Here is a 17,975-nt window from a genome sequence, read left to right as displayed (position 1 = left end):
TCTCTCTCTGCCTCTTTCTCTCTGCCTCTTTCTCTCTCTGCCTCTCGTTCTCTCTCTGCCTCTTTCTCTCTGCCTCTTTCTCTCTCTGCCTCTTTCTCTCTCTGCCTCTTTCTCTCTCTGCCTCTTTCTCTCTCTGCCTCTTTCTCTCTCTCCCTCTCTTTCTCTCTCTGCCTCTCTTTCTCTCTCTCTGCCTCTCTTTCTCTCTCTGCCTCTTTCTCTCTCTGCCTCTTTCTCTCTCTGCCTCTTTCTCTCTCTGCCTCTCGTTCTCTCTCTGCCTCTCTTCTCTCTCTGCCTCTTTCTCTCTCTGCCTCTTTCTCTCTCTGCCTCTTACTCTATATGCCTCTCTTTCTCTCTCTGCCTCTCGTTCTCTCTGCTCTTTCTCTCTCTGCCTCTTTCTCTCTCTGCCTCTTTCTCTCTCTGCCTCTTTCTCTCTCTGCCTCTTTCTCTCTCTGCCTCTTTCTCTCTCTGCCTCTCGTTCTCTCTCTGCCTCTCGTTCTCTCTGCCTCTTTCTCTCTCTGTCTCTCTTTCTCTATTTGCCTCTCTTCCTCTCTCTGCCTCTTTCTCTCTCTGCCTCTTTCTCTCTCTGCCTCTTTCTCTCTCTGCCTCTCTCTCTCTTTCCCTCCTTCTCTTCGTCCCCTGCTGCGGTGTCTGGACAGGGGAAGGGGAGGTTTATAATAGCCTTGTCATATTTGCTAACATTCTGACTGATGGTGAAATTGGGAATGCGTCCCGAATGGCACCCTATTCCCTATATAGTGCACTACTTTAGACCTGAGCCCTATGCCACCCTATTCCCTATATAGTGCACTACTTTAGACCAGAGCCCTATAGCACCCTATTCCCTACATAGTGCACTACTTTAGACCAGAGCCCTATAGCAACCTATTCTTTCTACATAGTGCACTACTTTAGACCAGAGCCCTATAGCACACTATTCCCTACATAGTGCACTACTTTAGACCAGAGCCCTATGGCACCCTATAGTGCACTACTTTGGACCAGAGCCCTATGGCACCCTATTCCCTATATAGTGCACTACTTTAGACCAGAGCCCTATGGCACCCTATATAGTGCACTACTTTAGACCAGAGCCCTATAGCACCCTATATAGTGCACTACTTTAGACCAGAGCCCTATAGCACCCTATTCCCTACATAGTGCACTACTTTAGACCAGAGCCCTATGGCACCCTATTCCCTATATAGTGCACTACTTTAGAGGTTAGTGGAGGTAATTGAGGTAATATGTAGGTAGAGTTAGTGACTATGTATAGATGGGGGAAGAGGTTAGTTGAGGTAATATGCAGGTAGAGTTAGTGACTATGTATAGATGGGGGTACAGGTTAGTGGAGGTAATATGTAGGTAGAGTTAGTGACTATGTATATATGGGGGTAGAGGTTAGTGGAGGTAATTGAGGTAATATGTAGGTAGAGCTAGTGACTATGTATAGATGGGGGTAGAGGTTAGTGGAGGTAATTGAGGTAATATGCAGGTAGAGTTAGTGACTATGTATAGATGGGGGTACAGGTTAGTGGAGGTAATATGTAGGTAGAGTTAGTGACTATGTATAGATGGGGGTACAGGTTAGTGGAGGTAATATGTAGGTAGAGTTAGTGACTATGTATATATGGGGGTAGAGGTTAGTGGAGGTAATTGAGGTAATATGTAGGTAGAGCTAGTGACTATGTATAGATGGGGGTAGAGGTTAGTGGAGGTAATATGAGAGAGACGGGGCCGTTGATGAGAGAGACGGGGCGGAGGCCGTAGTGGAGAGAGACGGGGCGGAGGCCGTTGTGGAGAGAGACTGGGCGGAGGCCGTAGTGGAGAGACGGGGCGGAGGCCGTAGTGGAGAGAGACGGGGCGGAGGCCGTTGTGGAGAGAGACGGGGCGGAGGCCGTAGTGGAGAGACGGGGCGGAGGCCGTTGTGGAGAGAGACGGGGCGGAGGCCGTTGTGGAGAGAGACGGGGCGGAGGCCGTAGTGGAGAGACGGGGCGGAGGCCGTAGTGGAGAGAGACGGGGCGGAGGCCGTTGTGGAGAGAGACGGGGCGGAGGCCGTTGTGGAGAGAGACGGGGCGGAGGCCGTAGAGAGACGGGGCGGAGGCCGTTGTGGAGAGACGGGGCGGAGGCCGTTGTGGAGAGAGACGGGGCGGAGGCCGTTGTGGAGAGAGACGGGGCGGAGGCCGTTGTGGAGAGACGGGGCGGAGGCCGTTGTGGAGAGAGACGGGGCGGAGGCCGTCCCCTGTGGAGAGAGACGGGGCGGGAGGCCGTAGTGGAGAGAGACGGGGCGGAGGCCGTAGTGGAGAGACGGGGCGGAGGCCGTTGTGGAGAGAGACGGGGCGGAGGCCGTAGTGGAGAGACGGGGCGGAGGCCGTAGTGGAGAGAGACGGGGCGGAGGCCGTAGTGGAGAGAGACGGGGCGGAGGCCGTAGTGGAGAGAGACGGGGCGGAGGCCGTAGTGGAGAGAGACGGGGCGGAGGCCGTCGTGGAGAGAGACGGGGCGGAGGCCGTTGTGGAGAGAGACGGGGCGGAGGCCGTAGTGGAGAGAGACGGGGCGGAGGCCGTTGTGGAGAGAGACGGGGCGGAGGCCGTAGTGGGAGAGAGACGGGCGGAGTCCGGAGAGCGGGGCGGAGGCAGTGTGGAGAGAGACGGGGCGGAGGCCGTTAGTGGAGAGAGACGGGGCGGAGGCCGTTCCGGAGAGAGACGGGGCGGAGGCCGTAGCGGAGAGAGACGGGGCGGAGGCCGTCAATATCGGAGAGAGACGGGGCGGAGGCCGTAGTAGAGAGACGGGGCGGAGGCCGTCTGTGGGAGAGAGACGGGGCGGAGGCCGTAGATGTGGAGAGAGACGGGGCGGAGGCCGTTGTGGAGAGAGACGGGGCGGAGGCCGAGTGGAGAGACGGGGCGGAGGCCGTAGTGGAGAGAGACAGGGGGGAGGCCGTGTGGAGACGGGGCGGGAGGCCGTTGTGGAGAGAGACGGGGCGGAGGCCGTAGCGGAGAGAGACGGGGCGGAGGCTTTTGGAGAGAGACGGGGCGGAGGCCGTAGTGGAGAGAGACGGGGCGGAGGCCGTAGCAACGGGTTTTCGTGGAGAGAGACGGGGCGGAGGCCTGGTTATAGAGAGACGGGGCGGAGGCCGTTGTGGAAGATTACGGGGCGGAGGCCGGTCAGTGAGAGAGACGGGGCGGAGGCCGTAATCCTGGTGGGGGAGAGACGGGGCGGAGGCCATTGTGGGAGAGACGGGGCGGAGGCCGTGGTGGAGAGAGACGGGGCGGAGGCCGTATGTGGAGAGAGACGGGGCGGAGGCCGTTGTGAGAGACGGGGCGGAGGCCGTAGTCGGAGAGAGACGGGGCGGAGGCCGTTGTGGAGAGAGACGGGGCGGAGGCCGTTGTGGAGAGAGAGACGGGGCGGAGGCCGTTGTGGAGAGAGACGGGGCGGGAGGCCGTTGTGGAGAGAGACGGGGCGGAGGCCGTTGTGGAGAGAGACGGGGCGGAGGCCGTTGTGAGAGACGGGGCGGAGGCTGTTGTGGAGAGAGACGGGGCGGAGGCCGTATTGGAGAGAGACGGGGCGGAGGCCGTAGTGGGAGAGATGGGGCGGAGGCCGGTTGGTGGAGAGAGACGGGGCGGAGGCCGTTGTGGAGAGAGACGGGGCTGAGGCCGTTACGGAGAGAGACGGGGCGGGAGGCCGTATGGAGAGACGGGGCGGAGGCCGCTATCGGAGAGACGGGGCGGAGGCCATATGGAGAGAGACGGGGCGGAGGCCTGGTCATAGAGACGGGGCGGAGGCCGTTGGTCAGAGAGACGGGCGGAGGCCGTAGTGGAGAGAGACGGGGCGGAGGCCGTAGTGGAGAGAGACGGGGCGGAGGCCGTCAGTGGAGAGAGACCGGAGGCCGGTGGAGAGACGGGGCGGAGGCCGTGGGAGAGAGACGGGGCGGAGGCCGTGCGGAGAGAGACGGGGCGGAGGCCGTAGCGGAGAGAGACGGGGCGGAGGCCGTTGTGGAACGGGCGGAGGCCGGTGGAGAGACTGGTTCGCCACACACCCCTCCCCTTTTCTCAACATTATAAATTATACTTGAGACACATTATCTTCTCAATATCTGAGATGCTTTTCACTGACAGCCTCAACTCAGTAATCAGCTAGGTTTATTACCTCCTGCCCGGCACAAATTGCGGGCTTCCCAATAGGCATATGCCTACGAGCTTGTGATCTGAATCAATCTACAGGTATTGTTTTTAAAGAAGCCCTGATCCCTGATTCCACTGTGGCGAAGTCGAGCTTTCTAGGGAAGTATTTTTGAATGATTTTCTTTCTTTCTGTAGAGACCCACCCCAATGCCATTTCTCTCCTGTTCCATTGGTTTTCATATCAACTTTCGTTGTCCAGAAGACAAAGGCACAATCCTGGTTATATTATCAACCCATCCTGGTAATATTATCAACCCATCCTGGTCATATTATCAACCCATCCTGGTCATATTATTATCAACCCATCCTGGTCATATTATTATCAACCCATCCTGGTCATATTATCAACCCATCCTGGTCATATTATTATCAACCCATCCTGGTCATATTATTATCAACCCATCCTGGTCATATTATCAACCCATCCTGGTCATATTATCAACCCATCCTGGTCATATTATTATCAACCCATCCTGGTCATATTATTATCAACCCATCCTGGTCATATTATCAACCCATCCTGGTCATATTATTATCAACCCATCCTGGTCATATTATCAACAACCCATCCTGGTCATATTATCAACCCATCCTGGTCATATTATTATCAACCCATCCTGGTCATATTATCAACCCATCCTGGTCATATTATTATCAACCCATCCTGGTCATATAATCAACCCATCCTGTTCATATCATCAACCCATCCTGGTCATATTATTATCAACCCATCCTGGTCATATTATCAACCCATCCTGGTCATATTATTATCAACCCATCCTGGTCATATTATTATCAACCCATCCTGGTCGTATTATCAACAACCCATCCTGGTCGAATTATCAACCCATCCTGGTCATATTATTATCAACCCATCCTGGTCATATTATCAACACATCCTGGTCATAATATTATCAACCCATCCTGGTCATATAATCAACCCATCCTGTTCATATCATCAACCCATCCTGGTCCTATTATTATCAACCCATCCTGGTCGAATTATCAACCCATCCTGGTCATATTATTATCAACCCATCCTGGTCATATTATCAACCCATCCTGGTAATATTATTATCAACCCATCCTGGTCATGTTATTAACAACCCATCCTGGGCGATTATCAACCCATCCTGGTCATATTATTAACAACCCATCCTGGTCATGTTATTATCAACCCATCCTGGTCATATTATTAACAACCCATCCTGGTCCTATTATCAACCCATACTGGTCATATATTATCAACCCATCCTGGTCATATTATCAACCCATCCTGGTCGTATTATCAACCCATCCTGGTCATATTATTATCAACCCATCCTGGTCATATTATTATCAACCCATCCTGGTCATGTTATTATCAACCCATCCTGGTCATATTATCAACCCATCCTGGTCATATTATTATCAACCCGCCCTGGTCCTATTAACAACCCATCCTGGTCCTATTATTATCAACCCATCCTGGTTATATTATCAACCCATCCTGGTTATATTATCAACCCATCCTGGTTATATTATCAACCCATCCTGGTCATATTATCAACCCATCCTGGTCATATTATCAACCCATCCTGGTCGTATTATTATCAACCCGTCCTGGTCCTATTAACAACCCATCCTGGTCCTATTATCAACCCATCCTGGTTATATTATCAACCCATCCTGGTTATATTATTATCAACCCATCCTGGTCATATTATCAACCCATCCTGGTTATATTAACAACCCATCCTGGTCATATTATCAACCCATCCTGGTCATATTATCAACCCATCCTGGTCATATTATCATCAACCCATCCTGGTCATATTATTATCAACCCATCCTGGTCATATTATTATTAACCCATCCTGGTCGTATTATCAACCCGTCCTGGTCCTATTAACAACCCATCCTGGTTATATTAACAACCCATCCTGGTCATATTATCAACCCATCCTGGTCATATTATCAACCCATCCTGGTTATATTATTATCAACCCATCCTGGTCATATTATCAACCCATCCTGGTTATATTATTAACAACCCATCCTGGTCCTATTATTATCAACCCATCCTGGTCATATTATTATCAACCCATCCTGGTCATATTATTATCAACCCATCCTGGTCATATTATTATCAACCCATCCTGGTCATATTATCAACCCATCCTGGTTATATTATTATCAACCCATCCTGGTCATATTATCAACCCATCCTGGTTATATTATTATCAACCCATCCTGGTTATATTATTATTAACCCATCCTGGTCATATTATTATCAACCCATCCTGGTTATTTGGTTATCAACCCATCCTGGTCATATTATTATCAACCCATCCTGGTTATATTATTATCAACCCATCCTGGTCATATTATTATCAACCCATCCTGGTCATATTATTATCAACCCATCCTGGTCATATTATTATCAACCCATCCTGGTTATATTATTAACAACCCATCCTGGTTATATTCAACCCATTCCTGATTATCAACCCATCCTGGTCATATTATTATCAACCCATCCTGGTCATATTATTATCAACCCATCCTGGTCATATTATTATCAACCCATCCTGGTCATATTATTATCAACCCATCCTGGTCATATTATTATCAACCCATCCTGGTCATATTATTATCAACCCATCCTGGTCATATTATTATCAACCCATCCTGGTCATATTATTATCAACCCATCCTGGTCATATTATTATCAACCCATCCTGGTCATATTATTATCAACCCATCCTGGTCATATTATTATCAACCCATCCTGGTCATTATTATCAACCCATCCTAGTCATATTATTATCAACCCATCCTGGTCTATTATTAACAACCCATCCTGGTCATATTATTATCAACCCATCCTGGTCATATTATCAACCCATCCTGGTCATATTATTATCAACCCATCCTGGTCATATTATCAACCCATCCTGGTCATATTATCAACCCATCCTGGTCATATTATTATCAACCCATCTCTGGTCATATTATTATCAACCCATCTGGTGCTTTCAACCCATCTGGTCATATTATCAACCCAGGTCATATTATTATCAACCCATCCTGGTCAGTTATTAGTCAACCCATCCTGGTCATATTATTAACCCATCCTGGTCATATTATTATCAACCCATCCTGGTCATATTATTATCAACCCATCCTGGTCATATTATTATCAACCCATCCTGGTCATATTATTATCAACCCATCCTGGTCATACATTAGTCAACCCATCCTGGTCATATTATCAACCCATCCTGGTTATATTATTATCAACCCATCCTGGTCATATTATTACAACCCATCCTGGTCATATTATTATCAACCCATCCTGGTCATATTATCAACCCTCCTGGTCATACACAGTCTTATCAACCCATCCTGGTTATATTATTATCAACCCATCCTGGTCATATTCATTTATCAACCCATCCTGTCATATTATTATCAACCCATCCTGGTCATATTATTATCAACCCATCCTGGTCATACTTGTCAACCCATCCTGGTCATATAATCAACCCATCCTGGTTATATTATCAACCCATCCTGGTCATATTCATTATCAACCCATCCTGGTCATGTTATTATCAACCCATCCTTCATATTAGGACACAGTCATCCTGGTCATATTATTATCAACCCATCCTGGTCATATTATCAACCCATCCTGAGTCATATCAGGATCACAGTCATCCTGGTATAGTCATCAACACAGTCCTGGTCCTTAGAGTCAGGACACATCCTCCTTAGAGTCAACCCAGTCCTGGTCATATTAGTCATCAACCCAGTCCTGGTCTTAGATTATCAACACATCCTGGTCATATTATTATCAACACAGTCCTGGTCATATTATTATCAACCCATCCTGGTCATATTATCAACCCATCCTGGTCATTGGGAGTACTGGAGTTGGGCTTTTGGTCAGGAACAGTCACTGGAGTTGTACTGTGCATTCACATCTCTCTCTCTTTCTTTCTCACATGATCCCTCTACAATCCCTCTCTCCCCAGGCCACACCGTCCAAACTGGAGCAGAGGCACTTCATCTTGGTCTCGTAGAAGCATGCCTTCCCCAGGTAAGGACTTGTCTTTGGTCCAGTGAAGACCGCCTTGTCTGAAAACACTCACATATTCATTTACCAAATGGTAGGATTATATATATCTGTCCTTTCCATACCAGCTCTCTATCACCTAGCCTAGATCAGCCAACAGTCTAACACTGTGAGGGCAGCTATTATCTCTCTCCCCTCTCTCTATCCACTCTCTTTCTCTCCCCTCTCTCTCCCCTCTCTCTCTCTCTCTCTCTCTCTCTCTCTCTCTCCTCTTCCTCTATCCACTCTCTTTCTCTCCCCTCTCGTTCTCTCCCCTCTCTTTGTCTTTCTAATTGCCAGTAGTTGTATATTTCAGAGGGAGGTGATGAGAGGAATTACACAGACTCTGTGTGTTCACCTTAACTACTTCTTCTCTCAGATTTGACAGAAGACGGCTTCCGTATTATATATCTGTGAAGAGGTCACCCTTAGAGTTCAGTCAGCCCAGAAGACCAAGAGTTCAGGAAGCAGGAGAGATGGACCATCAGAGTAGACAGTGGTCCTTAGAGTCAGGACACAGTCACCCTTAGAGTCAGGACACAGTCATCCTTAGAGTCAGGACACAGTGGTCCTTAGAGTCAGAACACAGTGGTCCTTAGAGTCAGGACACAGTGGTCCTTAGAGTCAGGACACAGTCACCCTTAGAGTCAGGACACAGTCACCCTTAGACTCAGTCAGGACACAGTCACCCTTAGACTCAGTCAGGACACAGTCATCCTTAGAGTCAGTCAGGACACAGTCACCCTTAGAGTCAGTCAGGACACAGTCATCCTTAGAGTCAGGACACAGTCACACAGTCTTAGAGTCAGGACACAGTCACCCTTAGAGTCAGGACACATATTATTAGGACAGGTGTTGTCTGGGCCTCACAGTATTATATAGCTGTGTTGTCTGGACCTCACAGTATTATTATATATCTGTGTTGTCTGGACCTCACAGTATTATATATCTGTGTTGTCTGGACCTCACAGCTGTGTTGTCTGGACCTCACAGTATTATATATCTGTGTTGTCTGGACCTCACAGTATTATATATCTGTGTTGTCTGGACCTCACAGTATTATATATCTGTGTTGTCTGGACCTCACAGTATTATATATCTGTGTTGTCTGGACCTCACAGTATTATATATCTGTGTTGTCTGGACCTCACAGTATTATATATCTGTGTTGTCTGGACCTCACAGTATTATATATCTGTGTTGTCTGGACCTCACAGTATTATATATCTGTGTTGTCTGGGCCTCACAGTATTATATATCTGTGTTGTCTGGGCCTCACAGTATTATATATCTGTGTTGTCTGGACCTCACAGTATTATATATCTGTGTTGTCTGGACCTCACAGTATTATATATCTGTGTTGTCTGGACCTCACAGTATTATATATCTGTGTTGTCTGGACCTCACAGTATTATATATCTGTGTTGTCTGGACCTCACAGTATTATATATCTGTGTTGTCTGGACCTCACAGTATTATATATCTGTGTTGTCTGGACCTCACAGTATTATATATCTGTGTTGTCTGGACCTCACAGTATTATATATCTGTGTTGTCTGGGCCTCACAGTATTATATATCTGTGTTGTCTGGGCCTCACAGTATTATATATCTGTGTTGTCTGGTTGTCTGGACTCACAGTGTTGTCTGGGCCTTATATATCTGTGTTGTCTGGACCTCACAGTATTATATATCTGTGTTGTCTGGACCTCACAGTATTATATATCTGTGTTGTCTGGACCTCACAGTATTATATATCTGTGTTGTCTGGACCTCACAGTATTATATATCTGTGTTGTCTGGACCTCACAGTATTATATATCTGTGTTGTCTGGACCTCACAGTATTATATATCTGTGTTGTCTGGACCTCTCAGTATTATATATCTGTGTTGTCTGGACCTCACAGTATTATATATCTGTGTTGTCTGGACTCCTCTGTGTTGTCTGGACAGTATTATATATCTGTGTTGTCTGGACCTCACAGTATTATATATCTGTGTTGTCTGGACCTCACAGTATTATATATCTGTGTTGTCTGGGCCTCACAGTATTATATATCTGTGTTGTCTGGGCCTCACAGTATTATATATCTGTATTTGTCTGGGCCTCACAGTATTATATATCTGTGTTGTCGGGACCTCACAGTATTATATATCTGTGTTGTCTGGACCTCACAGTATTATATATCTGTGTTGTCTGGACCTCACAGTATTATATATCTGTGTTGTCTGGACCTCACAGTATTATATATCTGTGTTGTCTGGACCTCACAGTATTATATATCTGTGTTGTCTGGACCTCACAGTGTTATATATCTGTGTTGTCTGGACCTCACAGTATTATATATCTGTGTTGTCTGGACCTCACAGTATTATATATCTGTGTTGTCTGGACCTCACAGTATTATATATCTGTGTTGTCTGGACCTCACAGTATTATATATCTGTGTTGTCTGGACCTCACAGTATTATATATCTGTGTTGTCTGGACCTCACAGTATCAATATATCTGTGTTGTCTGGACCCTCACAGTGTTATATATCTGTGTTGTCTGGACCTCACAGTATTATATATCTGTGTTGTCTGGACCTCACAGTATTATATATCTGTGTTGTCTGGACTGGGCCTCACAGTATTATATATCTGTGTTGTCTGGACCTCACAGTATTATATATCTGTGTTGTCGGGACCTCACAGTATTATATATCTGTGTTGTCTGGACCTCACAGTATTATATATCTGTGTTGTCTGGACCTCACAGTATTATATATCTGTGTTGTCTGGACCTCACAGTATTATATATCTGTGTTGTCTGGACCTCACAGTATTATATATCTGTGTTGTCTGGACCTCACAGTATTATATATCTGTGTTGTCTGGACCTCACAGTATTATATATCTGTGTTGTCTGGACCTCACAGTATTATATATCTGTGTTGTCTGGACCTCACAGTATTATATATCTGTGTTGTCTGGACCTCACAGTATTATATATCTGTGTTGTCTGGACCTCACAGTGTTATATATCTGTGTTGTCTGGACCTCACAGTATTATATATCTGTGTTGTCTGGACCTCACAGTATTATATATCATAACTCTATTTCTTTCCTTTTCCTCTTTGCTCTGTCTGTGTCTCTGTCTGTGTCTCTGTCTGTGTCTCTGTCTGTGTGTCTCTGTCTGTGTGTCTCTGTCTGTGTGTGTGTGTGTGTGTGTGTCTTCCTGTGCTGTGCCATACACTTTGTCACACTCAGAGGCCAGCAGTGCCTACAGAGAGGTTCTGGACATGCAGAAGGAGATGGTTCGGTCTTTAACAGAGCAGAACCAGGCCCTGGGGGCAGACAGGAGGGTGCTGGAGCAGAGGTGTACAGAACAGAGCCTGCAGCTGCAGAGGAGCCACCAGAGGGTCCAGAGTCTGGAGCGGGAACTCAGCAAGGCCCCTGTCCCTACAGCAGGTGGGGTGGATACTGGGGGGTGAGGGGGCAAGAGGGAGAGGACCTAAGGTGGGGGTGGAAGGGGGGACAAGGAGAGAAAAACCCTGGGGCCGTGAGAGACTGGGGGCCGTGAGAGACTGGGGCCCGTGAGGGGGACGGGAGAGACTGGGGTCCGTGAGAGACTGGGGGCCGTGAGAGACTGGGGGGCCGTGAGAGACTGGGGGCCGTGAGAGACGGGAGAGACTGGGGGGCCGTGAGAGACTGGGGAGAGACTGGGGGCCGTGAGAGACGGGAGAGACTGGGGGCCGTGAGAGAGACGGGAGAGACTGGGGGGCCGTGAGGGACGGGAGAGACTGGGGGCCGTGAGAGACGGGAGAGACTGGGGGCCGTGAGAGACGGGAGAGACTGGGGGCCGTGAGGGACGGGAGAGACTGGGGGCCGTGAGAGACTGGGGGCCGTGAGAGACTGGGGCCGTGAGAGACTGGAGGAGAGGAGGGGAGAAATTGGGGTCCGTGAGAGAGGACTGGGGTCCGTGAGAGACTGGGGGCCGTGAGAGACTGGGGTCCGTGAGAAATTGGGGTCCGTGAGAGACTGGGTTCCGTGAGAGACTGGGCCGTGAGAGACTGGGGTCCGTGAGAGACTGGGGGGGGGCCGTGAGAGACTGGGGTCCGTGAGAGACTGGGGGCCGTGAGAGACTGGGGGCCGTGAGAGACTGGGGGTCCGTGAGAGACTGGGGTCCGTGAGAGACTGGGGCCGTGAGAGACTGGGGGAGGGGGGGATAGACTGGGGGGAGGGGCCCGGCGAGAGACTGGGGTCTGTGAGAGACTGGGGTCTGTGAGAGACTGGGGTCTGTGAGAGACTGGGGGTCTGTGAGAGAGACTGGGGTCCGTGAGAGACTGGGGTCCGTGAGAGACTGGGGTCCGTGAGAGACTGGGGGCCGTGAGAGCCTGGGGGCTGTGAGAGACGGGGAGAGACTGGGGGGTCCGTGAGGGACGGGAGAGACTGGGGGCCGTGAGGGACGGAGAGACTGGGAGCCGTGAGGGGTTCGAGAGAGCCTGGGGGCCGTGAGAGACGGGGAGAGACTGGGGGCCGTGAGAGACTGGAGAGACTGGGGGCCGTGGAGACGGGAGAGACTGGGGGCCGTGAGAGACGGGGCCAGAGACTGGGGGCCGTGAGAGACTGGGGGGAGGAGGGGATAGACTGGGGGGAGGAAGCGAGAGACTGGGGTCTGTGTGAGACTGGGGTCTGTGAGAGACTGGGGTCTGTGAGAGACTGGGGTCCGTGAGAGACTGGGGTCCGTGAGAGACTGGGGTCCGTGAGAGACTGGGGGCCGTGAGAGACTGAGGGCTGTGAGGGACGGGAGAGACTGGGGGCCGTGAGGGACAGGAGAGACTGGGGGCCGTGAGAGACGGAGAGACTGGGGGCCGTGAGAGACGGGAGAGACTGGGGGCCGTGAGAGGGGGGAGGGGAGAGAGAGACTGGGGGCCGTGGGATGGAGAGACTGGGGGCTGGGGTCCGTGAGAGACTGGGGTCCCGTGAGAGAGACTGGAGGAGGGCTGTGAGGAGGGGGAGAAATTGGGGTCCGTGAGAGACTGGGGTCCGTGAGGGAGAGACTGGGGGCCGTGAGAGACTGGGGTCCGTGAGAGATTGGGGGGCTGAGGACCCAGGGCCGTGAGAGACTGGAGAGGAGGAGAAATTTGGGTCGTGAGAGACTGGGGGCCGTGAGAGAGACTGAGGGCTGTGAGGGACTGGGTTCCGTGAGAGACTGGGGGCCGTGAGAGACTGAGGGCTGTGAGGAGACTGGGGGCCGTGAGGGACGGAGGAGACTGGGGGCCGGGAGAGATGGGAGAGACTTGGGGCCGTGAGGGATGGGAGGGGAGGGAGGGGGAGAGACTGGGGGTCCGTGAGAGACTGGGGTCCGTGAGAGACTTGGGGCCGTGAGAGACTGGGGGCGTGAGAGACTGAGGGCTGTGAGGACGTGAGAGACTGGGGCCGTGAGAGACTGGGGCCGTGAGAGACTGGGGGCAGTGAGAGACTGGGGGAGGAAGCGAGAGACTGGGGTGCGTGAGAGACTGGGGTCTGCGAGAGACTGGGGTGCGAGAGACTGGGGTCTGTGAGAGATTGGGTCTGTGAGAGAGACTGGGGTCTGTGAGATTGGGGTCTGTGAGAGACTGGGGTCCGTGAGAGACTGGGGCCGTGGAGAGACTGGGGGCCGTGAGGGACTGGGGACGTGAGGGACGCGGGAGACTGGGGGCCGGGAGAGACTTGGGGCTGTGAGGATGGGAGGGGAGAAATTGGGGTCTGTGAGAGAGCTGGGGGCCGTGAGAGACTGGGGGCCGTGAGAGACTGGGGGCCGTGAGAGACTGGGGCTGTGAGGGCCGGGGGAGACGTGAGGGCTGTGAGGGACGGGAGAGACTGGGGGCCGTGAGGGACGGGAGAGACTGGGGCCGTGAGGAGACTGGGAGACTGGGGGCGGGAGACTTGGGGAGGAGGCAAGAGACTGGGGTCCGTGAGAGACTGGGGGCTGTGGGCTGTGAGAGACAGGAGGAGGAGGGGAGAGACTAGGGGCCGAGAGAGACTGGGGGCCGTGAGAGACTGGAGGCCGTGAGAGACTGGGGGTGGAGGAGGGGAGAGACTGGGGCCGTGAGGGACTGGGTAGGGAGTGGAGAGACTGTGTTCTGCATTGTACTTCCTGTGTGGACCAGACACTGACTGTGCTCCCCTGTAGGTGAACAGGCAGAGCTGCTGAGTCTGAGGCAGCAAGCCCAGGAGGTGGTCGACGAGAACGACAGCCTGAAGATGACCGTCCATCGCCTCAGCGTGGAGCTCAGCCGCTACCAGACACGCTTCAGACCCCTGAGCAAAGAAGAGGTAACTATAACTACCTAACTATAACTACCCTAACTATACCTACCTAACTATAACTACCCTAACTATAACTACCTAACTATAACTGCCTAACTATAACTACCCTAACTATACCTGCCTAACTATAACTGCCTAACTATACCTACCCTAACTATAACTATATAACTATAACTATACCTAAACTATAACTACCTAACTATAACTACCTAACTATACCTACCTAACTATAACTACCTAACTATAACTATAACTACCTAACTATAACTGCCTAACTATAACTATAACTACCCTAACTATACCTGCCCTAACTATATAACTATACCTGCCATAACTATAACTACCCTAACTATCTATAACTACCTAACTATACCTGCCTAACTATATCTACCCTAACTATATAACTATACCTACCATAACTATAACTACCCTAACTATAACTATAACTACCTAACTATAACTACTCTAACTATAACTATACCTACCTAACTATAACTACCTAACTATAACTACCCTAACTATAACTACCATAACCATAACCACCCTAACTATAACTACCTAACTATAACTACCCTAACTATAACTACCCTCACTATAACTACCCTCACTATAACTACCCTAACTATAACTACCTAACTCTACCCTAACTATAACTACCCTAACTATAACTACCCTAACTATAACTACCCTAACTATAACTACCCTAACTATAACTACCCTAACTATAACTATACCTACCAGACAGCCCTGGGCAAAGAAGAGGTACATTTACATTTAACATTTAAGTCATTTTAGCAGACGCTCTTATCCAGAGCGACTTACAAGTGGTGCATTCACCTTATGACATCAGTAGAACAGTCACTTTACAATAGTGCATCTAAATCTTTTAGGGGGGGGTGAGAAGGATTACTCTATCCTATCCTAGGTATTCCTTAAGAGGTGGGGTTTCAGGTGTCTCCGGAAGGTGGTGATTGACTCCGCTGTCCTGGCGTCGTGAGGGAGTTTGTTCCACCAATACCTATAACTACCCTTACTATAACTACCTAACTATAACTACCCTAACTATAACTACCTAACTATAACTACCCTAACTATAACTACCTAACTATAACTAACCCTTACTATACCTACCTCACTATAACTACCCTAACTATAACTACCTAACTATAACTACCCTTACTATAACTACCCTTACTATACCTACCCTTACTATACCTACCCTAACTATACCTACCCTCACTATAACTACCTAACTATAACTACCCTAACTATAACTACCCTAACTATAACTACCCTTACTATACCTACCCTAACTATACCTACCCTAACTATACCTACCCTAACTATAACAACTGCCTGCCTAACTATAACTACCTAACTATACTGCCTAACTATACCTGCCCTAACTATAACTATAACTACCCTAACTATAACTATACCTACCTAATTATAACTACCTAACTATACCTACCCTCACTATAACTACCTAACTATAACTACCTAACTATAACTATACCTACCTAACTATAACTGCCCTAACTATAACTATAACTACCAGACAGCCCTGGGCAAAGAAGAGGTATCTATAACTACCCTAACTATAACTACCCTAACTATAACTACCCTTACTATACCTACCCCTCACTATAACTACCCTAACTATAACTACCTAACTATAATGTGGTTCTGGATGTATTGATGTACTGTAGTAATGTGGTTCTGGATGTATAGATGTAATGTGGTTCTGGATGTATAGATGTACTGTAGTAATGTGGTTCTGGATGTATAGATGTACTGTAGTAATGTGATTCTGGATGTATTGATGTACTGTAGTAATGTTTTCTGTCCATGTATTTCAGAGCTCCAGGACCCATGGCCTGCCACTTAAAGGATCTGCTCCTCCTTGGCTGGTCAGTCACTCAGACATTCTCATGGATTCCTCCTCTAGAAACAGTGGCATTGTCCTCTGCTATGTATACCAGTGAATTATGAGCCCTATCCTTAGCTACCCTCAGCGATCCTTAGCTATCCCTGGTGATCCTTAGCTATCCCTGGCGATCCTTAGCTATCCCTGTTGATCCTTAGTTATCGCTGTTGATCCTAGCTATCCCTGGCGATCCTAGCTATCCCCGCGATCCTTAGCTATCCCTGGCGATCCTTAGCTATCCCTGGCGATCATTAGCTATCCCTGGTGATCATTAGCTATCCCTGGCGATCATTAGCTATCCTGGTGATCCTTAGCTATCCCTGGTGATCCTTAGCTATCCCTGGCAATCATAGCTATCCCTGGCGATCCTTAGCTATCCCTGGCGATCCTTAGCGATCCTTAGGCTCAGACACACCAATGGCGTTTGCTGGCCGAGACTACTTAGCACCTCTGAACATAATTTGCGAACCGATTGCTATCCTTAGCAATCCTTAAAGCCCAGTTCAGAGAACAACAGGCGACATGAGGCGAGATGAGATAAAACTAGCTAGTTTTAGAATGTTGTGTTGCACGACAGCCGACGAAAGACGGGCTTTCGGATCAAGGAGACGAGACGTGCAGTTGAGACCATTTCCACAATAACGGTTTCCTCGTTACGTCGACGTGATGAAACAAAGTTACAGCAAGTTACTGTAACAAACGAGTATCGTGAAATACGTGTCACAGTGTAGACTTTATGACTTGTCAGATGAATATCAGCAAGCTAGGCTAGCTATCTGCAGCAGAATAGGTAGGTAGATCTCTATTTGGTTAGCTAGCTAGCTGCTTGGCTGTGTGCAGAACATTAGTTCACTGGTTCCTGATTGTCTAAATGGATCCGTCTCGTCTTAAGACTTTAGCTAAGTATGTGACCTGTTGAATGTCGGAAACTCCAGCCGACGACATGAGACGCTTTTAAAACCGGACCGTTCAGATGAAGCAAACTTTGTTCTAAAACTCCTTCAGACCGTCGCGTTGTCTCGTCTTGCGTATTTGAACTGGGCTTTAACACAGTTTAGCGGTAGAATTTCAGATTCCTTTCTCTGCATGTTGAACAGTGGATTACTCAAATCGATGGCGCCAACTGTTGGACTTTTGGGATATAAAAGAACGATTTTATCCAACAAAAATACACTACATGCTGTAGCTGGGACCCTTTGGATGACAAACCAGAGGAAGATTTCCAAAACTAAGTTAATATTTATGAAACCTGTGCCGGTGGAAAAAATATTTTGATGTGGGGCTCCGTCCGCAACCAATCACATTGGTTTCTCTGAATTTATGGCATGGTTTCTCTGTAATGGGCTCCGTCCTCAACCAATCTCATGGCATGGTTTCTCTGTAATGGGCTCCCCGGAAAATATTTTTCTCTGTAATGGGCTCCGTCCTCAACCAATCACATGGGCTCTGTAATGGGCTCCATCCTCAACCAATCACA

General features: G+C 49.0%; 2 protein-coding genes across 2 annotated transcripts in view; both read left to right on the top strand.

Annotated features, from left to right (window-relative positions):
* Positions 1-8,242, top strand: part of LOC127922598 (centrosomal protein of 89 kDa-like) — a 32,291-nt gene extending 24,049 nt beyond the window's left edge. The window contains exon 7 of the mRNA XM_052506430.1: positions 8,195-8,242. Within this exon, the coding sequence (XP_052362390.1) occupies positions 8,195-8,242 (48 nt within the window). The remainder of the gene's footprint in view (positions 1-8,194) is intronic.
* A 477-nt stretch (positions 8,243-8,719) lies between these two features.
* Positions 8,720-16,556, top strand: LOC127922596 (centrosomal protein of 89 kDa-like). The gene is made up of 4 exons (XM_052506429.1): positions 8,720-8,764; positions 11,529-11,727; positions 14,435-14,577; positions 16,431-16,556. The coding sequence occupies exons 2-4, from the start codon at positions 11,559-11,561 to the stop codon at positions 16,554-16,556; spliced, it is 438 nt and encodes a 145-aa protein (XP_052362389.1). The 5' UTR covers positions 8,720-8,764; positions 11,529-11,558.
* The last annotated feature ends 1,419 nt before the right edge of the window (positions 16,557-17,975 follow it).

The sequence above is a fragment of the Oncorhynchus keta genome, unplaced genomic scaffold, assembly GCF_023373465.1.
Source record: "Oncorhynchus keta strain PuntledgeMale-10-30-2019 unplaced genomic scaffold, Oket_V2 Un_contig_26362_pilon_pilon, whole genome shotgun sequence".
In the NCBI taxonomy this organism is placed as follows: domain Eukaryota; kingdom Metazoa; phylum Chordata; class Actinopteri; order Salmoniformes; family Salmonidae; genus Oncorhynchus; species Oncorhynchus keta.
This window is presented reverse-complemented; position numbering and strand designations above follow the sequence as displayed.